Raw genomic sequence first — 17695 nt, 5'->3', positions numbered from 1 at the left:
TCAAATCAAACGAATGGTTGATATTACCGTGTAAGGAGATAATGTCTGATTTAATTATAAAGGCGGAGGGAGCCGATGAGATATTTTTTTAATGGTGAAGAGACTAAATATATCGAAAACGAAACAAATAATAATCTATTAAAATAAAAGGGGTTTTCAACAATAAATAAATAAAAACTAAAGTATTTATCTATCAAACTGGCTCACGGGAGGTAGGGCATTGTAATAATTTGAGAGAAGAAAATTTCTGTCACGATTCATCATTTTCACAGTCACAGTCGAGCCACCTTGAATGTGATAAGTGACATGTTGTCCTGATTTTGTTTTTTCCCCCCCTAGATAACCATAGAATATTAACCGTGTATTTAATATTGCTGTAATTTTTACTATTGTAATTCAAAAAAAATAAGTTTTAAAAAATATGATTAGTTATGATTAGTTGAATTTAAATACTTGTTTAATAAAAATTATGATTGATTGTTTGGATAAATTTATGGTTAAAATGATTTAAGTAATAATATTACAAAAAAAACATGTATTATTTTTTATTTTTTAATTCTATTAATTTGCATTTTATTAACATTAAATTTTACAAACAACCACACGAATTACAACACTTTTTTTTATTGCCTTTTATGCAGGGTTGTGTTGTGATTATAGGAAGAGTTCGGAGAATACTATGTAAATGGTTGCTCTAGTTGACAGACATCAGAGCTTTGCTCGTGTAGGGTGAGAAAACAAGTAAGCAGTGGCTCCAATATTGAGGAGGGGAAGAGTACTGTCACGTGCACAAAAAAAGAAGATATACAGCAAGTCCTGCGGCATTACTAAGAAAATTTAAGAACCCCAACTAAAAAGGTATGTATATACTGCTGTGCAATTAATTGCGTTTTCAATTTAAATTTACGTGGGATTCGCTTCACCAAACTCAATTTTGTTCGGAACCAAGCAACTATTAAAACTGTGATTCTCCGCAAACGTGAAATCCACCGTGCAATAGTCATAAACTAAGGGCCACATTATCTTGAAAGAATAAAACAATATCTTTTGTTTTAATTTGCCAGACATGACTTGACACGTGAAAGATCGTAATTTTCGTTTTCGTCTTTTTTTATTCGAGTGTAAAGAGGAAGGGGGGGGGGGGGAAATAAAAATATTTCAGTCGTGGACTGTAGCAGTACTCCCATCCCCACGGGCTTTCACTGGATTTGTGCCGAATCGAGAGGACCGCGTGCATGGGACCTGGGAGTCATGGAGTGTGGTCCCCGGCAAATGGATTAGGCCATTTTTCTGAATGGCCATGTACTGCAATCAATGATATTACAAACACTCATCCACTAGACCCAAAATAGACAAAAGTGTCAAATGTCTCTCTTTGTTTTTTATATTAAAATATTGTTTTTTTATTTTAGCATTATCATATCAAAACAATCATGGATCGTAAAAAATAATGTTTGATGATATTGAATCATTGGAGAGAGAATGGAATCACGTGGAAGTCGAAAAACAGTCGATGAGAGAGAAATTGAAACAGAGGATAAATAAATAAATAAAGGAAGGAGAGGGTTTGACATTGTCCTTTCTTATATAATACTATAATATTATTGGCTTAAATAATATTTTTTTGAATTTGATGGGTTAATTTGACGGTCTCAATTTATTGTTTTTCCTTTATTTATTTATTTTTTTCTTGTTTTTATGAGTAAGGTTTATAAAAAATTATACTTCTTAGTTTATTTTAATTTGTTTTTTATAAATTTATCTTCATCTCATGATTTATGTTACGAGTTTAGCGTTTTAATCATGATTGACCCAAATTGTTTTTATAATGTTTTCTCAATTGATTTTTTTTAATTTCATCTTTCAACACAAGGTTGATTGATAATTGAGTTTCATAATTTATTTTATACTAGGTTATCTTATTCTCGTGACCCGATTTGCGGGTTTGACAAGTTAACTTGATTTTTTTTTGTATTTTTTAGTTAATTTTTTAAAGTTTCATCGTTTAATATTTAACTTATTTGAAATTAATGATGATCACTGGAGGCTTACGTGGTCGTTAACTTCAAGGCCCGTGGGGATTAGTCGAGATGCGCGCAAGCTGGCCGGGAGACCCTACGTGAATAAAAAAAAACTTATTTGAAATTAAGTTTGGTAATTTTTTTTGTTTTTATTTTTATGAAGTTTGTCATGATCTAATAACCTGATATGTAGATTGTTAGGTTAATCTGACTTGATCCGAATTAATTTAATATATTATCATCTTAATATTTATTTAAAAAATCACGTTTTAAATATGTATTTTGATCTAAATTATATTTTTGTTAGTTATTCCGTTAGCTTTAAATCAATCAATGCAACGCAGTTGCATCGATTTAATTCTCATGCAATTTATTTATTTATTTATTTATTCTACCGTAAAAAATACCACAACGTGATGAATTGCATGTATCATGATGGGCTGTATTCAATACCCAGCATTTTACTGCAACGACATAAATAGATCCACTACCTTAACTTGCTGAGGGGTCTCGTGTCGGCAATACTGTTGTTTGTTATTTCTCGTTCAATAAAAAAAGAAAAGAAAAGAAAAGAAGAACTTGCCGTCCAAACAGCATCTCGAAAGCATAACGTGGATATTCAATAAAATATCCCGTTCGGTACTGTATTAATCACGGATCAATAATTCAGATTCTTAAATAAAGAATATAAATCAAGTCATACTTGGACCTACCTTTATATATCCACATATACGTGCACGTGTTTGGCGTTGGATAAATTTTCTGAATTTATTTCATGATGTTGACTGGGCTCGCATAATTTAGACAATCTCGGTTTTTTTCCTTCGTCAAGTACAGATTTTTATTGAAAGAAGAAGAAGAAATGCATGTACATCGATCTAGCTTCGAAATCAACTATACGCTGAGAATGAAAACAATCTTACATGTCATTATAGAGATGTCGAAAAACATATAATAAAAAATCAATAGAGAAACTAAGATCTGGAACTCAATTTAAAAGAAAAAATATTTTACAAATAAACCTACAATTAACATATTATTTTTTAGCATCAAGTATAATATGATCTCAGCCATGTATTATTACAGCAAGCATGAGGACTACGCTGTGGGAACGTTTGGGAACGCGGTTGAACTTGCGTGTTCAAAAAATTTTAAATTTTTTTTTTGTTAAAATTTAATATGGTTTACACGTTTTAGATCATTTTGATGTGCTGATGTCAAAAATACTTTTAAAAAAATGAAAAAATATCATTGGCATGCATTTTGACACGAAAAGTTATTTGAAAAGCATCCTGAACCACACTGCCAAACAAGCATGACATGATTCGCAGTATGTAGATATTAAAGGTATTCGGGAGTGTGATAAGATAGTTGTTTTTTAAAATGTTTTTTATTTATAAATATATTAAAATAATATTTTTTATATTTTAAAAAAATTATTTTTAATACTAGCCTATCAAAACAATAAAAAAATATAAAAAATAATAATTCTAAAAAAACTTAAAATTTTATAAAAATATTATTTGAAATGTACTCTTACCGGATCATGCCACCACAAGGTGAGGATTGCTAACCGGATTTCAACGTCTACAGCGAAGGCCAGCATTCTTTCAAAAGAAGAGATAACCCCACCCCGACAACAAAATCAAATGGCGTCACTTTTTAAAATTTTACTCAGAAAAATAACCATCCGTCGTCTTTTTGTAAGGTAGGCCCCCCCAGCCTCAGCCTATAGATTTTTTATTTTTTTTTATAATTGAATTTAATTATAGTATTTAATTTAAATTTAATTGAGAAACAAATTAAATTTATATTTTTAAAAGAGATAAAATTTAATTTGTTTTGTTTTTTTATATTATCCTATCATCTTCATCTTATTTTTTTAAAGATCTCTAAAAAATATAGGTAAATGAATATTTTTAAAAAATTAGTTTTAACTTTAAATTTTAATTATTTTAAATTTTAAATAAGAGAGACTGATATTTAGTTTATTTTTTACAATTTTTAGATATTAAATAATTTTTGGAATTTAATTATTGACTCCTAAAACTATTACAAACATAAATTTTTATTAAAATCTTTGAAGTGAATTGAATTCAAAGGATTGGATTTGTACATGTTATTAAAATCCTTAGCTATTTTCGGGTTAGTTTTCCTTTCACAGTTGGAAATTTGGGAGGTCAGATTAAGGTATTTATTATATTTTTTTTTCCAGGTCAGCGCCTCTGTAACTCAATCCAAGCTAAAAACGTAAGAACTTGAAAAAAATAAAAATAAAATATTGAGTTTATGAACCAATCCTTGAAAATAAATAATTACTAAGAAAAATGCACACGGGCGAGTTATTGAATCGGTAAGATCATTCAGTGTCATCTAGTCATCTGGATTCAGTTCATAGGATAGGGCTAGAATTCCACTGTTTTTTTTTTTTTTTTTTGAAGCTACAATCCTTTTAACAAATGTTTTAAGAATTCATTTGTTTTTAAGTTTTAAAAATTCTTATTTTATTTAATATTTTAAAATTGTTATGATCGGAAGCGTAGAGGCCATGCAAACTCTGCACCGTGTAACGTGTGACAATTTAAAATATATATTTAATAGTAAAATAATTTTTAATACATTAAAGATACATATAAAATTCATATCTTTTTTTAAGCTTTTCCATCAGTGCATGGCATGTTTATTAAAGACTGATCTATTCTGAACAATCGCACCTGAAATTATCATCCAGGTGAATTATTTTGTATCTTAAAATTCATTTATGATATGGTAATTTAAATTAAAAAAAAAAAACTTTCAAATAAAAAAATATATTAAAAAAATAATTTAAAACTATGATTAAACCTGATTGGGCTCACGCGAATCCATGGGAGAGGTAAGAGAAAAAAGAATAATGAGATATTAGAGTCGCATCAAAACTTCAGTGATAACTCTTACCAAAACGAAAGGTTACCAAAAATGATCGGACACGGCTAATGAATATTAGACGTGACGTGACGTGACGTCTTGTCGTTTATCAGAAAAAGATAGTCGTCATTCAATGAATGTTTGAGGGCAACCATGTAGCCGCGGATGAGACCCCATCTCTACGGACTGCACTGGGTGTCTGTAGCGTTGATGTGAGTAGAGAGGACCGCGTCCATGTGAATTAGGGACTGTGGTCCCCAGCCACCCATTAGTGATTAGCCTCTCAATGAATGTCCACAGCCCACCCATTTGACGACGACATTTGAGGTTCATCCACTCGACTGGGAAACAAAAAAACATCACTCACGTGAGAGGCGATAAATGCAAGAATGCAGAACGAGGGAATTCATTTCTCACGATATGTTCTACGGGATTTAAAACTTTTTAGCAGATTTTAGGCCATAAATGCAAGATATTATGACTTGGATAGCATGATTAGTTGATTCATCCAATTGATTTGAATTTTTTAAAAAATAATTAGTTTTTTTTTTAATTTTTTTATTTAATATTAATTTAATTAGAAATTAAGCTTCATTGTTTTTTTTAGTTTACTATCTACAAGATGATCCCAATCTTATAACTTAGGTTACGTGTTTTGCAGGTTAACTCGAGCAAACTCAATTCATTTCATCGTATCCTGTTTTTATATTTATTTATGTCTTGATTTCAACATTTAACAGTGAGTTTTTTTGAAAATTAGAATTTATAATTTATTTTGATTTTTTTTTTATGAGGTAATCATAGTCCTATGACCTTGGTCTTAAGTTTGGCACGTTATCCCGGGTTGATCCCAATTATTTTTTTTGTTTATTTTTTATGAGATTATCTTAATTTTATAACCTGAGTTACGAGTCTAACAAGTTAGATTTAGTTACTTTTTTTTTAATTTCTTTTTTCAATATTCATATGTTGATTGAGAATTAAGCTTACAATTTGTTTTGAATTGCTTTATATGAGATTATCTTTTTAATTAATTTTTTTAAATTTTTTTCTTCAATATTTATGTGTTAATTTTCAAAGAAAGTTGTTATCTTGAATTTTTACGAGTCAAATCATGTTTTTATTAGTTATTCATGTAGAATTTTTATAATTTAAACTATGTTTTTATTATTCAACTTGTTTTTGAACCTAAGTCAATTTACATCTTCATGATTTATTTCTGGTGGGTAGTTAGTTCTCGAAAAAAAAAAAAAACAAATGGTTGTTGGTTCCTTCAATAAGAAAAAAAAATAAAAAAATAAAAAATAAAAATGGTCACGTGGTAATAATCATGCAAAACTCTGACATTGGAGATCGAGAGAGAAAGTGGAAGATAGAGTGGGTACGATCCTTTATTGACAGAGTGTCATAACATTATTCGAAATCATATCTTTTGGATTAGCCATAAATGAGTGTCATAGCTTTATTTTTATGATGTTTTAGTTTTTAGATGCTGAGTAACGAGAAAAATCCTCGCTTAAAAAAGAGTGGAGAGAGAAAAGTTTTGGTATGCGGTGAAAAAAATAATTTTGATATCAATGTTTCACTCGTAGAGATTACTTCAATGAAAATGATTTTATTATTTATTTATATCAAATAAAATAGATTGAGATTCAGAAAAAAAATTTATCTAATTAGATTTTAAGTTTTTTAACTAGTTAAAGAGTGTTTTTGGATCATTTGATCTTGTTCCAAGATATAGACTTAAATAAAAGGTCAAAGTTCATAAACAACAAAGAGTGGAGAGAGAAAAGTAATTGGAATATTGCCTTGCAGACCGCTCTCTTAATCTTTTTGGATTTTTTTTTGGTTGCAAATTCATGGAGAGAATAGAGGCATGCACATAAAAACTTCAACAACAATATGTAAGTTTGTTGACCAATCAAAAGAGAGCAAACCGATCAGCCTGATCGTGTAATTCACCATCAATTGCCAAGACAAGTAAAAGGAGGAAAGCTTTTTTGGCCGGTATATGCTGGAAAAAGTAATTTAATTGTTATTTTTGTATTTTAAAAACTTTGGTGTCAAGAAACATCTCGTAAAACATCTTACAATGCGGTGATAATGGAATGTGACAAAGATGATGGGTGTTGATGGAGTACTAAAAATTGCAGTGATTATGAAGGAAGCATCGGTGATGATATTGGTTCCGGTGAAGGTGGTGCGCAATACATGACAACACGGTGAGGGTGGGGTGGTGTTCTGATGGTGTGATAGTCGTTGAAATAATCCATTATCATGTATAAATATTTTCTTAACTAGTAAGCTAATTTTATATATTATTATAAATTATTTTATATTGAATTATTTTTCTATAAAATATTTACGCATATCCTTATAATTAACTATGAGATCATCTACTATAAACAAGTAGCATACAGGCTGATTATTGTTTTTTAATTTTATAAGTGTTATTTTTAAATAATTTTATTTTATTTTTTAAAATTAATATTTTATATCATTTTAATAAGTTAATATCAAAAATAAATTTTAAAAAATAAAAAATTTATTATTTTAATAATATATTTTTAAATAAAAAAAATGTTTTAGAGAACAAGTAATATCTCCTTTTGTAATACATACAAGAAAGCGGTCCTTGGTTGTGAAGAAGACGAGAGACATTTTCGAAGGGGAGGGGTCCAGGCTCATTAAAAAAAGGCATGGACAAAATAATAAATTGTCAGTGTCCTCCCGCGCATTTATGGAAGAAAAAACAACAAGTGGTGAAAGGATGTGGCCTGTATTAAATGTGTGGGGTTGATGAAAGTAGGGGGGGAATTTGATGACAGGTTTTTTTTTTTATTTATTTTTTAAGCGCCTCTTTCACGTGTATTTTTTTTTTAATGAAAATTCACAATAAGATAATAAATGGTAACTGTACTCTCATGCATTTTTTGAAGAAAAAAACAAAAATAAATAAAGGATGGTAATGATCTAAATAAATCAAAACACCTTATTTTTAACCAAATAAATAAATAATAATAATAATAAACATCTCGATGCTGGTTTTTACCTGGTTCAACTTTAATCCAGGTTTACCGAACAATTTAGATTTCTGATTTCATACATCATGTTTTTTTTTTATTTAATTTTTTTAACTCGATCCTGTTTAAATCCAAGTTAAAAATCATTTAAAAATTTAATTTCAGTTTTTTTTTACTGTTATTTTTAAACATGTGTGTGATGCCCTTTTCATTTCTTTGTAAAGGAACAGATTTGGGTGGGTTGGTTTAATATTTTTTGAGTATTTTTTAATGATTTCAACATGTGTTTAAAAATACTTAAAAAATCAAATTATTTAAAAAAATGAAAAAACACATCACTCATCACAGATTTGATTTATTATGAATCGCGTAGTTTTATGATGAATTTACTTAAACAACCTTCAAAAATATCTCGCACGTCAAATCTCAAGTACCACGCTGAATGCATTTTGCTCATCTACAATCTGCTGAGATTTTGTTGTTTATTGATTTTGTTGTTTGTTATTATGTTTGTTTTTATATTTTAAAAATATTTTTAAAAAATTAAATATTTTTTTTTAAATTTTTAGATTATTTTGAAGTGTTAATATCAAAAATATTTTTCAAATAAAGTTATTATTTTTAATTTTTATGAGTCAAATTATGTTTTTACTAGTTATTCAGATTGAATTTTTATGAATCAATCTATGTTTTTACTGGTTATTCAACTTGTTTTTGAACCCAAGTTAATCTGGTCAAATTAGATTAATATCTACATAATTTATTTGTTTTAATTAAAAAATTATTAGCGATACTTGGATATATTTTTTATATATTAAAAATAATTTTAACTTCATATATAGCGCTAGATAAAGATGACGTATACCAGCAAAAGAGGTTAAAGGTATAGTACCACTGGACTAAGCTTGTACATATAAGTTTATATATTATTTCAACTAGCATGAATCCAAGAAGACGATATTGAAGAGTAAACACGCCCAATAAGATAATAAACAATAATTTTTAATTTAGATGTTCGATTGCTCACCTATCACGATTTTTTTTTCCTATCCAAACCTACAAAACTAGCCAAAATTGCTCACATTTAAAAATTAAATTTGATATATTTATTCAGGTAATGTTTTTATATTTTTATTAATTTGTATTTCTAGTTTATTTTATTTGTAGGTATTTAGCCATCATTATCATTTAACCTGAACTTATTCAAATTGGCGAGCTTTCACATTTTACTGTTCTGCTCTGTATTGAGGACCGGCCGGTTAATTTGTTTTTAATATAGAAAAATATGTTTTAGTATCTTGTTAATGTTATTTTTTTAAGGTTTTTCTGAGTACTGAAAATCTGTATCACGACACTATACACTGTATCAGTATGTGTCCACCTCTACAGAATGATATCATGCATTTAGGCTCATCAAAGAGGATACTTGCTTGGTTTCACAGGCTAGGTTTTGTTCCTTTCACAGGGTCAGGGATAACAGCAGAGATCCATGGAGGTGGAGGATGCGCCGTCAACCTCCGTCTATATGGAGACCTCCCTAACTTCCATACTTGTTTGTATTTAGTGGGCTGGAGGATATCCCCCCATCTCCATATCCGAATAAATCAGGTATTTTTACATGTCTCCTCCACCTTCCTCTCCATAAAAACAAAAATCTTTCTATGCCCATATCTGTATTCACATAAATAAAAACATATCCCTGTAAAAACAGATACAATCGCCATCCCCATGTGAGGTCAGGCACTGAGAGTTGATGGTTCGAGCATGATTTATTATCATTGCTCACGACATTCCTTGACTTGGAGTTGAAACCATTTGATTGGAATGGTGAAGGTGAATGTGTATTTATACACTGTCTGTAATATGGGATAAAAAGTTTGTCATGTGATATCTGAGACAGCTCTTTTTTCTGGAAAATACTGACCTTTAAATATAAAATGTAAGAAGCTAAGCCCATGGCAATCCGACTTTCATCGATGAAATTGCATTTTCCTTTGATTAAAAAAAAAAAGGAAAAAAAGAAAATTCGAGAAGTAGGTTATGACTCCTGGCGAGGTAGGGATGCTAATTGCTAAATACTAAAAAATTGGAAATAGAAAGAAAGAACTACAAAAAAAAGAGTATCATAAAATATTTGTTTATTGATAAGGATCGTTAAACCCTGAACCACACAAAGGTTTCCAACATATACAGCACTTCAATTTAACTTAACCAAAGAAACATTCAACACGAGTTGATCTTTATTACTTCAGCATATTTCCATTTACAAATGAAAATTGCAGGGCAGCAGAGGTTCATTATCCTTGGAGAGACTTAGAAGAGATAGTAGTCCATGATCATACGGCTTGCACAGGCAGGCAAAAACTTGGCATGAAATTCAGTGAGAGCAGGAGATTGAAGATACTCATTGAAGGCATCCTGACTGTCAAATGAAAGCTCAAACCCGTAAAGGTAATCATGGTTCAGTTGCTGAACAGGATAGTTTTTACCCCTGTCACAACACAATACAGATTAAAATGGTAAAGATCAGTGTTAGGAAATTAATCACAATCATGACAGAGAGAAATCAGAGCTAGCAGTGCTTAATTAGTTTGAAGAAAGGAGCTGGAAAATTAAATTAAATCAGTTGAGAGAAGGATATGCTTTAATGTTACCAGCCAAATCCCTTCACGGGTTCGATTGCATCGGCGACATGAGCATAGTCTTTTATGAATTTCTCAATTTGTTCATCAGTGATCCCATCATTAAACCGTACAAAAACTATGTGCTTCAACACCTTTGAACCAGGTAATACGATTGCAGATTTCTTCGAGGCCATTGTCTTAACTCTCTCTCTCTCTTGATTTCTAAACGTATTTCTCTTGAATATCTCACTCCTTTTCTCTCTCTCGGTGCTGCGAGGATGTATGACCCAATGCCCCTTTTATAGGGAAGCTAGCAAGCTACGAGGACCTGCAGGTTACTTTCTCTCATTTGAAGTTTTGAACGACACCTCTTGACATGGCTCGGCATTTATTAAAATCAGGGATGACAACGGCAATCATTCATGAAAAAATTTACTCTATTTGTATCTTGTTTATTAGTTATTGAATAAAAGATTTTAAATTGTAATTTTTATTTATTGAATATCATATGTTTATTTAATATTAATTATCTAGGTATTATTTATTGTTTATTGTTTATTTATATTATATATATATATAATATAAATATTATATATGTAAGTATATATTTTAAATCATATTTATTCATTATTCATAAATAAAAGTATACAATATACTGCAAGAAAATGGCAAATCACTTTAGAAATTAAAATTTTATAACTATTTTTAATTTTTTTATTGTAATGGTGACAAAATTATAATTTTATTATTTTTTAAAAAAATTCACTGTAGTGGTAGAAAAATTGTATTTTTTTAATTTTTTTCTCGAAGGGTGATAAACTTGTATTTTGTAATTTTGTTTTTGTTTTTTTATTCTTTTTCTTTGCATCTAATATATATATCACTTTACACTTTACACTTGACTTATGTAATACCAATTTTTTTCTTATATTCAACATTTTGTAATTTAAAAAAAAATCTTTTTTTCCTTAAACTTATTTTTTTGAGAAAAAATTATTATTTTTTATTTGTACACCTGAAATAATTACCACTACACTTGCTAGTAAGGACGCGTTGGTCTTTTGATAATGGGACAAATAACATATAACCTGTACTTTTTCAAAATATGTCAATCTCGCGGACCTAGCATGCTAGGTTCAAGAGTGTGTGACCTTTCTTTTTTTATATTTTTTTTTGCGTTGATACTTTTTTTAATATGTATTTTTTTAATTTATATTTATATTAATAATATTTTTCTCTAATTTTTTAGATTGTTTGTTTGCATTTTTTAAATATCACGGTTGTTTTTTAAATTATGTTGTATGTATTTAATACTTGGGAGAGATTATTCTAATTTATTTATATTATATATATATATATATAATTTATTCTTAAAAATAAAAATTATTTATTATTGTTAATTTATTAACAATGGCAGAATCAAGATGCTCTTGCAAGCCCGCCAAGCTATCAAGCGTGGTCTCAAATGCTCTAGTGTGACCTCGATACAGGCCCTCCGTCTCAACACCAAAGATATTTATCCCTGTCACGTCACTTATTAACATCAACGATTAACAATTAACAACAACTGTAAAACATGCAGCTAAAACACTGTGTATATACCCTGTTCTTACTCTTCATAGCTTCGGTGTATTATCAATTGTGCCCTCGCAAGAAAACTTGAGATGACTATGGTTCAAGGGTATTTTAGTGTTTTTATATAACCTATAGTCATTAATGGTTTGTGAAGGAGCACCAGTGACCTTTTAGTTTTGTTGGGACGGTAAAATGACTTCTTTTCCCTTTTGATCAATTTTTTCTAACTCTCTAGCGAGGGTAGTTGGGTCTTTTCATTTCACCGGAGAAGAAAAGGGGACGACGAAAAGCCAGAAGAGAAAAGGAAAGGGTACTCATGATGGAGAAGAAACAAGTGCAGAGGCAGGGATTTGCTTGCGCATCACCGATGACAAGGATGGTTAGGCTGGTGGTGATTCTTGTACGCTTGATAAGAGGATGTCAGATTGCAAGGAAAGAAGGTATTTCGGTTGAAATCCCAAGTCTTTAATGTTATTCCTACATCGGTTTAACCTCCGAGTCGGCTTCTAATCTGTTCATATGTTAATCAGCCTATTGAGAAGGGCAAGTAAGCAAGGTAACAGTTTAGATTAATCACTCTTATCTGCTCAACTTTGGAGCTTCTATTCTTCCTCTATTATTTGCTCTACTGATCGATGGTTTGCTTAATTTTTTGATTATTGTAGTAATCAAGCTCCGAGATCAACAAGAATCAGCTCTTTGCTAGAGTTCCTGGAAGGTATTGTGTATTATTGATGGATTTAAACTTACAAAAAGCATATATTGAACTGTTGCTTTTAATTTGATCTTTGTAGACCAATTTCTTTTTTTTAATCTATGTTTTCAGTTCTAAAAGCAAAACCACATGTAGATTTTGGGGTGAGAGGAAGCAGGATTAGGTATATGGTTGAAAAAATTATCAAAACATTTTTTTTTTCCCGTTTAGGATATCATTTTCAGGGTTTTATTGGTGGTTTTTCTGGACAAGTTCTGGTCTCTTGATTCTCCCGCTTCTTTTTTCTCTTCCACATGTTGTTGCTGGCCTGGGCCATGGTGGCCTCTTTAAAATGCTGAATTATCTTGCCAGCCTGTATCTTTTGTGTGCTGCTAAAAAACGTGGAGGGAAATTCTTCTCCCCTGTTTAAGGTTGTTACTAGATTGATGTTTTTGTGCCAGTGCTTTTGCGTTCACATTAGTTGTTTTTTTTTTCTTGCATCATTACGAGAAAGGAAACGGTCCAAAGTTAGGAATATTTTTATATTTGCAATATTTTTCCAATTAGTTTTGTGCGACAATTACACTGAAGTTGATATAATTCAAGTGGTTTAGAGAAATCAAAATAAAATATAGATATAGCAATAAAATAATGTAGACTTTAACTAGCGTATTGCACCGTTTAGTTGCGGATTGGATGAGAAACCAATAATTGCATTCAAAAAATATAAGTGTTATTATTTTTACCTGCACATGATGAGTTATTTGAAATGAGAAATAAAAAAATTTAACCATGTATTAGATAAAATTAATCAACCATTATAAAAAGACGAGGCTTGTTTGACCTAACGAATCAAAAGTGAATTGATCTGCCTATTCAAATAGTGATATAGTCATGCAGTCTAACCTTAGTATAAATATGAAACAATAAAATATTAAAGAATTAAATAAAAAAATTAAGAAAGTAAAATGAAAAAAACAATAACATATATATTAACTCATGTTAACATGTGAAATTCACAACTCTGATAATAAACACAATTATAATTAGTTAACCCAGTTGGTTAACCCGTTTCTTTTATTTTCCTTTCCCTATTCTCTTCTTGATTGTGTCTTAATTGACAAAAAAAAAGGGATTAAATATGAAGGAAAATTAAACTTACAAAAAAAAAATTAAAAAATATATCATGTTATATCGACTCCATTCCGCTTGAATAAACTGAAAAAATTTACAACCAGTTCCATGAACATGATCTAAATTAGATATAATTTCTCTATGGTGCATGATTAAAAAAGGGGATGAGATGAGATTGCATTCCTTTTATTTTAAGTCAAATAAAAAAATCAATGATAATAAAGAATTAGATTATATATATATATTTTTTAATTGAAATGCATAAAAAAAAAGGCCATTGGATATCATGTCTTAACTTATCAAAATCGTGACCGCAAATAACCAAACCAAATCTAACATTTTTTTCCTTAATTTTATCATACAACAGACAAAAAATAAATGAAAAAACTAAAAAAGAGCCTAACGGTTCAGCACGTTGGACCCTCTTAAAAAAGAGCTCGGGCATGCGGGTCTCACGTGCCTGGATTTTTATGGTTTGTATCTTTAAGAGAATGATGACCTGTTATTTGCCCAAAAAAATAATCATAAGTTTGCCTGGCGGATCACTCGCATGGCCCACGCATGGTTCTTATGATGAGAGGATATTTTTTTACTCGAGAATGAGATATATTTCTGTATCAACATAACAACTCAAACGATTTTTTTTCTTCAAAATTTTAACATTAATTACCCTGGTGCATTAACGTCGGTTGGAACTCGTCAATAAAAGTGTTTGCATTCTAGTTGACTATGTCTACGTTCTGACACTGGAATATTCTTTCCATCCTTGCTTTTTACACGTCATATATATATATATATATATATATATATGGCTTCCGATATTTGAATTCTAAATTCTTGTCCTGCCCGTTTAATTTGACTGGTAAACTTGTCTACAAGGTCCGGTCTTGATTTTTCATCATGCACTTCCAAAAAATTTGTTTGGCCTTTTCTTCCTTTCGCTTTACCGTCCACAAAACACCGACTGAAGTTCATGCGAAACATGTGACGTGCCAAATAAATTAATTGAAAGAAGGATCCAATAACAGAAAATAACAAATAAAAATGTCGAAGGGCCAATGCAAATTCACTTGTTTTAAACGGCAGATTCTTTAAGTGATGAATCCTTACATTTTAGCTTTTATTGTGAGGGTTGTTTCCAGTATCGATGCTGGTTCTTTCCTTTTCCTCTTCTTATCGTTTCTTTTTTCCTCTTGGCATTTGGCATCAGAGAAGTACATACGCACGCAGTCAGTCGTGAAAGTGCGTCAATGGTGGAGCTCATTCGAGGATAATGGCATAAAATGGGAAGAAAACAACACCAAGACCGAAATTAACCGGGGAAAAAGATTGAAAAACAACAACTCAACCCCAAGGGTTTTATTTTTAAGGAATAGCAGCACTCCCTTCACATAGCACAGCACAAACAAGAAATCAAGACACGAACATTCAGTGGTTCAAAACCAGCATTTATTGCACATTACATTACTTTATTCCCATGAAATAGCCCGGCCGAAGTCGTTACTCCTGAGCATTTAGTAGAGAAAGTAGTCTATCACAAGACGCTGTGACAAAGTAGGCAAAAATCCTTCTGCAAATGCAGCAAGAGCAGCAGAATCGAGGTACTCTTGCAAACCTGACTTGCTCTCAAATGTAGATTCAAAGGCATGAGTGTATCCTCGGTTTAGCTCCGCAGACTCCATGCCCAAATCCGTGCCCCTGTCACATAATAAAGTAAAACATTGTTAATAGTATTAGAAACATGCTATTCAAAGACCCAATTGACTGTATTTTGGACTATGCATTAATTACAGGCAATTTGCATTGCAGCGAGAGGCTAGTTGTGCGTGATAAATACATCAATTGAAGCACGATTGTCATTACTCAATGAACTCTAGAGAGAAGGTAGAAAAGTGGCTTTGTTTTAATTACCAATTGAAACTCTTCATGGTTGGAATGAGATCGAGCAGATTGGTATAGTCATTAATGTAGTTGTCGATTTGTTCTCGTGTGATCTCATCCTTGAACCGAGTCAACAATGTGTGCTTCACAAGCTTTGGAGTTCTGGTTGCCATGTCTTCTCTTTCTCTCTATGGATGTATGCTGCTCTCTTTGTAGTCAACTGCTGAACTGCATGATGCTCTGCCCTTTTTATAGATGGGCTGGGAGCCTTCAACCCTCCCGCGTCTCTTGCATCTTATCTATTCTCTTGTGCCGCACACCGGGTATTATTGTTCATACTAGTAAAAAGCAGGAAATTATCTGCTCTCGGACAAGAAGGATGACGATAAAAACGTGGTGGTAGACCCGCCACGTAGCCCAGGAGCCAGGGGATGGCCGGGGCCCCTGCAATTTCCCCCCCTGTCTCTCCTTGAATAATTATAAATTTTAGTATTAAAATTAGTAAATTTTAACTCTTAAAAGCTCTGTTTTTAATTTGACTTTCCACGCCTAATGTCCTGGCTGCGGCAGCCCATTTGTAGTAAAAGAATAAAAGACAACTCACGATGTAAAGTAGTCATAGCAAACAACAAAAGGAACGGTAAAACCCCAAAATACTTTAGTTTCCTGTGATAAAAAAAAATCAAAGAAAGAGATATCTGTCATGGCGTATGCGACCAAAAAATATCTAGGCTCAGTCGGACCGGCACTGGAACTCATCTTGATTCTTCGAAGAAGATTTTTTTTTCAGTAATCGGATTTTTTTTTGAGATTCTCCTCCAAACAGAAAATCAAAAAATGAAAGGAGCTCCATGGTCGAACTTGAAAGTTATAAGAAACAAAAATTTACATAAGCTCCATAAAGATAAGACATAAATCCGTCGTAGGTCATGGAAGTGTATGTTACCGTAGAATAATCATCAAAGTTAGTATCACGTTTGAAAAGTTGCCCGTACAGAATGAAAGAGTGAATTATTATATCAACGGCCAGGCTTGATAGGAATCACGGTTAATAAAGATGACTTTTTTGCTTTCTCGGTAATGGTTCGGTTCCACATTTCCGTTTATTTTCTAACAGCTCTTCAAAGTTCAAACCAGCCATTCCGGTCCCAGTTCCAGCCAAATGGTATCAAATAGCACAGTGATATATATTTTTAAAAATAATACAATTGATTTTTATTTTTAAATAACTTATTTTTAATTTATTATGTTTTTTAAAAATAATACTTATTAAATATCGCTATTACCAAACACGACAAGATAATTATCGTGTTTCAGAAAAGCAATAATTAAACATATTGCATATCAAAAATATATCATGTTGTGAAATTTAATCATCTTTCCAAATCAAAGAACATGGAGGGATGCAGCTCCCTCTCTCTAAAAAATTCAATGTCAAAAGCTTTTTTCTCTCTTAACAAACCCGCAATCACTTTTTATTTTTTCTTAAAACACTCTAAAATCAAATCCATTTTAGTTCAAAATTGTAATATTTAATTAATGTTATTATTCACTAACACGACATTAATTTAATTGATGTTGTGGTTCTACCCATGACATTGAAAATTATATTATTTTATTGATATTTTTTATTATTAAATAACTAATATTATTTAATAATAAAAAATAATATTTTGGTGTTGTTGTTGACGAGGAACATATTAAAGCAATTAGTTGTGTGTTTAATATTGCAATGCAATATATTTTTTAAGAAAAATATTTATTTTGAATTTTTTTATATATTTTTATACAATCATATTAAAATTATTAAAGAATATAAAAAAATCTTCAAATTAA

The 17695-nt window shown here is 30.6% G+C and overlaps 2 protein-coding genes and 1 long non-coding RNA gene across 3 annotated transcripts; 1 reads left to right on the top strand and 2 right to left on the bottom strand.

Annotated features, from left to right (window-relative positions):
- Positions 1–10072: 10072 nt before the first annotated feature.
- LOC7485854 (stress-response A/B barrel domain-containing protein HS1) lies at positions 10073–10994 on the bottom strand. The gene is made up of 2 exons (XM_002314941.4): positions 10606–10994; positions 10073–10442 (listed from the first exon to the last, which is right to left on the bottom strand). The coding sequence occupies exons 1-2, from the start codon at positions 10767–10769 to the stop codon at positions 10265–10267; spliced, it is 342 nt and encodes a 113-aa protein (XP_002314977.1). The 5' UTR covers positions 10770–10994; the 3' UTR covers positions 10073–10264.
- A 1000-nt stretch (positions 10995–11994) lies between these two features.
- Positions 11995–13304, top strand: LOC112329023 (uncharacterized). The gene is made up of 2 exons (XR_002984490.2): positions 11995–12706; positions 12816–13304. It is a non-coding gene; the product is annotated as an uncharacterized LOC112329023 (long non-coding RNA).
- Positions 13305–15307: 2003 nt separating this feature from the next.
- On the bottom strand, positions 15308–16195 carry LOC7485853 (stable protein 1). Its single transcript, XM_002314940.4, has 2 exons — positions 15890–16195; positions 15308–15676 (listed from the first exon to the last, which is right to left on the bottom strand). Exons 1-2 carry the CDS (start codon positions 16030–16032, stop codon positions 15493–15495), a joined length of 327 nt encoding a protein of 108 aa, XP_002314976.1. The 5' UTR covers positions 16033–16195; the 3' UTR covers positions 15308–15492.
- Between the last annotated feature and the right edge of the window lie 1500 nt (positions 16196–17695).

This window comes from Populus trichocarpa, chromosome 10 (assembly GCF_000002775.5).
Source record: "Populus trichocarpa isolate Nisqually-1 chromosome 10, P.trichocarpa_v4.1, whole genome shotgun sequence".
Classification (NCBI taxonomy): domain Eukaryota; kingdom Viridiplantae; phylum Streptophyta; class Magnoliopsida; order Malpighiales; family Salicaceae; genus Populus; species Populus trichocarpa.
This window is presented reverse-complemented; position numbering and strand designations above follow the sequence as displayed.